At 45.0% G+C, this 5,851-nt stretch overlaps 1 protein-coding gene across 1 annotated transcript; it reads right to left on the minus strand.

Annotated features, from left to right (window-relative positions):
* Window positions 1-406: 406 nt before the first annotated feature.
* On the minus strand, window positions 407-1,348 carry LOC106081818 (uncharacterized). Its single transcript, XM_059361574.1, has 2 exons — window positions 1,213-1,348; window positions 407-996 (listed from the first exon to the last, which is right to left on the minus strand). Exons 1-2 carry the CDS (start codon window positions 1,346-1,348, stop codon window positions 407-409), a joined length of 726 nt encoding a protein of 241 aa, XP_059217557.1.
* Window positions 1,349-5,851: the final 4,503 nt, after the last annotated feature.

Genomic DNA, 5,851 nt, shown 5'->3' on the forward strand with positions numbered 1-5,851 from the left:
AGCCTACACCAAAACACGAAAAACGTAAAACAACAATTGCCTGCAAACAGGGTTTCCTGGCTAAAGACTTTTGTCACATAATAGAGGCATGCATACTCTTTCCTTGACATTGTGGTGCTATCAACATTTCTAAAACCCAAAAGGGTAGTCAACTTCTTAAAAAAAATGTTGCTGTTTATCAAAACCATAAACTGGCCTGTTCCGGTTATAAATTTTTGTTTGTCTGTTGTTTCATATCATTCATGAATTTTGCATAAGCATTGCGGTGTGCAAAACACAAACATTTTCGGTTTTTTAACAAATTTAAACAAATTTAGAATTTTTATTATACACTAAATAACTAAATAACTAGCAACAACAATAAGAATAACAATACTCAACTATGTTAGATTCTAACAAGTCAATTTTAGTGCCGGAAAACGGAAGCGGGCAAATAGCTGGCGCCAGGTGCCGAAGCCGATTGGCGGGCGAATGGAGCTTGAGAAGCAAAGTTGAGAGAAGAAGCCACACCACCATCAATGTTCTCTGATTTGCCTCCCAAAGCATCGTATTGGCCTTGGATGGCCTTTTGGGCATTGACAGCATCCTCAGGCGTGCGATACTTGACAAAGTGCACATCGGGCTTGTTGTTGGCACTGCTGTTTTCCGAGTTCAATTTGTTGGCCAAGGCGGCAAGGTCGGCCTGTTTGTTGAGGACATAGATGTCGGTGTGCTGTTCAGCGGCGGATTTGGCCAAAGCCAGAGCAGCTTCTTCCAAGGCACGATTATCGGGACCCTTGACGAATACAACACGCAGACCTTGCTTCACAGAATTGGCAAATTGGTTGGTGGCCTCAGGATCCATGAATTCCTCATCATCAGCTGTGTAGGTAATGAATTGTTTCTCGATCTCACCTTGAGGTTCAAAAGAAGGTGACTCGCTGGACCCTTGGCTGTCGAAGGAGGAGGGGCCATTGCTAGAACCAGCACCGAACGATGATGGACCGTTACCAGCAGCTGAACCGCCAAATGAGGAGGGAGCAAAATTCGAGCCACTGCTTTGTTGACCGCCAAAGGATGAAGGGCCAATTCCACTTTGTTGACCACCAAACGATGAAGGTGCAAAACTGGAACCAGAACTTTGTTGACCCCCATGAGACGAGGGACCAAAGTTGGATCCTCCCCCGAAAGAAGACTGCCGACCACCATTCGACGAAGGGCCATAGGATGAACCAACGCCTCCACTTTGGGAGCCACTGCCAGGGGCAAACGATAATCCAGAGCTCGAATGACCCACTGGATGGTAGTTGTAGCCAAGTTTATCGGCATAAGCCACAGCCACAACACAAAGGACTATGAAGGCTCTCATTTTGCAGTTTTCGTTAGCAATTTTCGTTGCCGAGTTGTCGATAAAGATATTCTCGTTTGACTATGAGCTGATATTTAGCTACTGTGATAGTTTTTATACAAACATCTCTATCATCGCAGGCGCTTCCAAGACCTCCCTCTAGAAAATTATGAATTTTTATGAAAATATTAAACATTTCATCCACTGAATTATAAAATCTACTGCAAAAGATCAAAGCAAAACGGAAATAGGAAATCGGAAGTTTGCAGAATTTTTTAATATTCTAAATCTATAAGCCTTTGAGGAATTTGAATATTTTGAAGTACAGGTATCAATCAGTTCAGGCCAACTTTAAGCAAATATGAATTTAAAAATTAATATTTATATAAATTTTGGAATATTTTTAATGGCTCTGCATTACGTTGACAACACCACCAGGCACCATCGAGGGGTCAATGAATTTTAGCGCATAAAAATAGCCTTGTGAAATATTTTGCATTGTGCCTACCAACTGTATAAAAACCAGCTATTGGCGGGGAAAGTTTTGTTGGTGCCGATTAGATTTAATGTTTAAAAGAATTGTCAGAACATTATTGAGATTTCAACATCCTAGCCATGGACCTATTTATACAATTTCTCTATTTCTTAGTAATAATTGAGCTCGTGGTCTTATTATCAAGTATTACCAATAATTACTGGCTGTATAATGCTGTTTGTCAGCCCATTAATGCTATATGGTGTTGTAATCTTGCAGCCAGGACTCTAAAAATCCAACTGCTGTGTTACACTCAGCCACACTGATGCACTGAATTTGATGCTTGACTTAATGCGTCTTGACATTCTGGCTTAACAAATGTGACCATGTTCTTAAGCAAGCTTTCTCTTTGGATAAACACTGGCTATGGACACACTGAGAGGGTGTGGATTCTAATCCGCCTCATGCCACTATGAACGTACACTTAAGCCTGTAAAGGTAGTTTCAGCTTTGCCAGCTCGACTGCTGTACAATTCCCTGGGATATCTCTGTGGCCCAGCACTCTGCACAGGTGAATTTGGAACTGTTCAGCCATCTCGTTGAAAGAACATGTGGTTATGTCTTCGCTCTGGTAGGATCTTTGTCTCCTGATGGAGGTTGTCCACATGAGAACTGAGTAGACAACCCGTCGCAGTTCGGAGGGCGGCATTCTGACAGATCTGAATATTATTCCACTGCGTGTCATAAAGTTGACGAGACCACAATGGCGCTGCATAGCTTACCACAGACCGGCCAATTGCTTTGTACGTGGTCAACAACCTATCGCAGATGCCATGATCGTACAATCGTCCCCATATGATACGATCTCTATGCCGTCTAGACGGGGTGGAATGGAGGATAGGTAGAGGTTGAACAGTGCCGGAGATATCACACCACCTTGGGGAACTCCCTGTTTCACTCTACGGTGTTTCGACTTCTTATCCCTAAATTCCACAAATGACTGGCGACCACACAGATAATTCGCAACCCAGCGTTTCAGGCCTGTCTGGAGGGACGTGTTGGCGATGTCCTCAAATAGTTTGGCATGGCTGACCGTGTCGAATGCCTTCGGTAGGTTCAGTGCCACGAGAACCGTCCTATCACATGGCCTGGGCTGATTGAAGCCACGGCAAATGTGTGCGGTGATGGCATGCAAAACTGTTGTTGTGCTGTGCAGTCTTCGAAATCCATGTTGATACCCGGCGAATGGGAATTCTCCTATGAGACTCGGGAGGAGTAATGCCTCAAGCATCCTTGCCACTGGTGAGAGAAGGGAGATCGGTCTGTACGACTCCCCCAACTCGGGTCTTTTCCAGGCTTCAGTAGCGGGATCACTCTCCCCATTTTCCAGGCATCGGGATGCACAATAAATTGACTTTTGAACAACATGGCGCATCTCTTCGGCTCAGTCACGGTTATTTCGCCAAAAGTGGCTGAGGTCCTGTTATCCCGTCTACCGGGGTTCGAGAGTGACTTAACAGTAGACCACAGTTTGCCTACACCGGTGCCTAAGATACATTGCTCCAAGTGTTCCAGCCACAAATTCCGCTTATGTTCGTTGACTACCCTGTTTATTTCCAGATTCAGCTCGCTGATTCTGGGGTTAGCGGGGTTCATACCACGAATCCCATTACGCTCGTCTGCGAGTACCACTGCTTGCGACGGGAAATTGGGCCGCACTTGGGGTATTCGACCGGCTGGTATAAAGCGAGCGGCTGCTGCGTTAATGATGTCTCGGAATTTCCTTTCGGCCACAAGCACATCAGAGGAGGGTTGTAGTTCACTGAAGCGGCGATTGGTATACTCTCTGAAGCCAGTCCAATCAGTCTTTTTATGATAGATAAACGTCCGGCGCTCAGAGGTTATGAAGTCGGGTCGTCGGTCGATGGTGAGAATTATGGAGAGGTGGTCTGGGGGGCATCCTCATTCACCGTGCAAAACGTGAAGCTTTCAATCTGCTCTGCCAAAGCTATGCCACGTATGCCACGCTGGTCGTTACCTAGGGGAGAATGCCATTAGGTGTGATGCGCATTAAAGTCCCCTAGAATCAGACGATTATGGCCAGATAGCAACCCACTTATGTCGGGGTTGTAAGCCTGGCCATTAGTCGGGACACAACCATCAATCGGCCGTATATACACGTTATATAGCTCTATTTCGGCAGTACCTGACTGCTATCCCCATGCATTCCATGTAGGGGTCACTAGCGCCATGCGCAGGCGAGATAGGTCACACCATGGAATGGTGTAAAACGAAGGACAATCTCCCACTATGTTGACACAGCACCTTGCGACATAGCCAGTATGACTATACTCCCGTAGTGAAGTGAGGCCAGCGCAAGATCAGAAATGTACCCACTCCATGCACCGGTTACACCTATGCCTTACAAGCACTGCCTGTCCCGATAGTATAGCAGCGCAATGGCAAACCATTGTCCACTGTTTGGAAAGAGTCGCAACATCCGTACTTGGCTACCAAAAGCCTTCCCCAAGGAACCCATGGTACGACCAAGAGTGCCAGAAAGGTACTGAAGTCCAGAATGCGGCATACAGGGCAACATTACAGTCAGTAGCCACGCGCCAGGCGATGGAGAGGTATCAGGAGCAAAGTTGAAGGGAAACAAAGGGAAAAACGTGAGTGTGAGCAAATTGAGATGTTCAGGAGTCAGAATGAAGTCCGAAATTTCTGCCCAAGAAGTAAACATCAAACGGACGGCTTTGGTACAGACACATCATTCTTTAGAGACAAAGAAGGTAATCTGGTAACTGATACAGATAGTGTGCTGAGGATATGGAAGGAGCACTTTTCCAAGCTGCTGGTATCCGATGATGGTGGTCAAGAGTATCTCGCAGAACCAAACCCTGATGATAGTAATGGATGTGTATGTCAAAACGAGATCCATGTAGAAGTAATCCGGTTGAAAAAGGCAGCAGGAGCCGATCAGTTGCCGCTGAACTGTTTAAGACCGGAGGCAACACGCTGATAAGGCGTATGCAGCTCGTCTGCGCAATTTATTTGGCTAGAAGAACGCATACCCAATGGTTGGGACCTCAGCATACTAAGTCCCGTACATTAGAAAGGGGAAAAGACGGAATGTGCCAACAACAGTGGAATAAGTCTCCTTCCCATCGCATACAACATACTCTCGAGCGTACTGTTTGCGAGATTAAAGTGCAAAGTCTACGAAATAATTGGGTCCTATTAGTGTCGCTTTAAACCTGGTAAATCAACCATATACCAGATATTTACATTGCGCCAAATCCCAGAATAGATCCGAGAAGGACAAATCAACTCTAACCATTTCAAAAGCATTTCGAGCCATGTCTAAGTCTGGTATCCCTGCAAAACTGATACGACTTTGCAAGATGACGCTTGTTTATTTACGCTTCTCAGTAAGAATCGAAAAGAACCTCTCTGAACCGTTGAATACCAAACGAGGTTTCAGACAGGTAGACAGCCTGTCGTGTGATCTCTTTAATATTCTGCTGGAGAAGATTATACGAGATGCAGATGTGGATAACATGCCACACTACTCACAAGAGAACATAAGCTACTTGCCTATGCCGACGTTATAGATATTATGGGTCGGTCACCGGAAGAATCAATTGCAGCCTTTGAATGTATCGAAAGAGAATTAACGAAAATGGGTTTGGCAATAAATGAAGATAGGACAAAGTGGATGATATCAACTCCCATAAAGCTAAACCCTGGCAGATGAAAAAATGGCGAAAGTTGGAAACTACAACTTTGATATGTTTAGCAACTTTCTATAGCTCGGCACCGTGGTAACCGAAACATATGACAACAGTCTTGAAAGGATAATATTGGCTAACAGATGCTTTGGATTAAGCACGCTGCTGCTGTATGGCTCAAAAGCATGGATACTTGCGAAAGCAGATGAAGCAGTACTTGGAGTGTTTGAGAGAAAAATCCTTTGCAAAATATTTGGACCAGTTTGCCTTAATGGAGACTATGCATCACGAGCTGTATGACGACGACAGCATAGTAAA

The sequence above is a fragment of the Stomoxys calcitrans genome, chromosome 2, assembly GCF_963082655.1.
Source record: "Stomoxys calcitrans chromosome 2, idStoCalc2.1, whole genome shotgun sequence".
In the NCBI taxonomy this organism is placed as follows: Eukaryota; Metazoa; Arthropoda; class Insecta; order Diptera; family Muscidae; genus Stomoxys; species Stomoxys calcitrans.

Excerpts from the sequence above, each read along its gene's own strand:
- LOC106081818 (XM_059361574.1), bottom strand. The coding sequence starts at position 1,348 with ATGAGAGCCTTCATAGTCCTTTGTGTTGTGGCTGTGGCTTATGCCGAT. Across the intron at positions 997-1,212 it reads CTCCCAAAGTGGAGGCGTTG|CTGCTGGTAACGGTCCATCA; the intron begins GTTCATCCTATG and ends TTGGCGGTTCAG.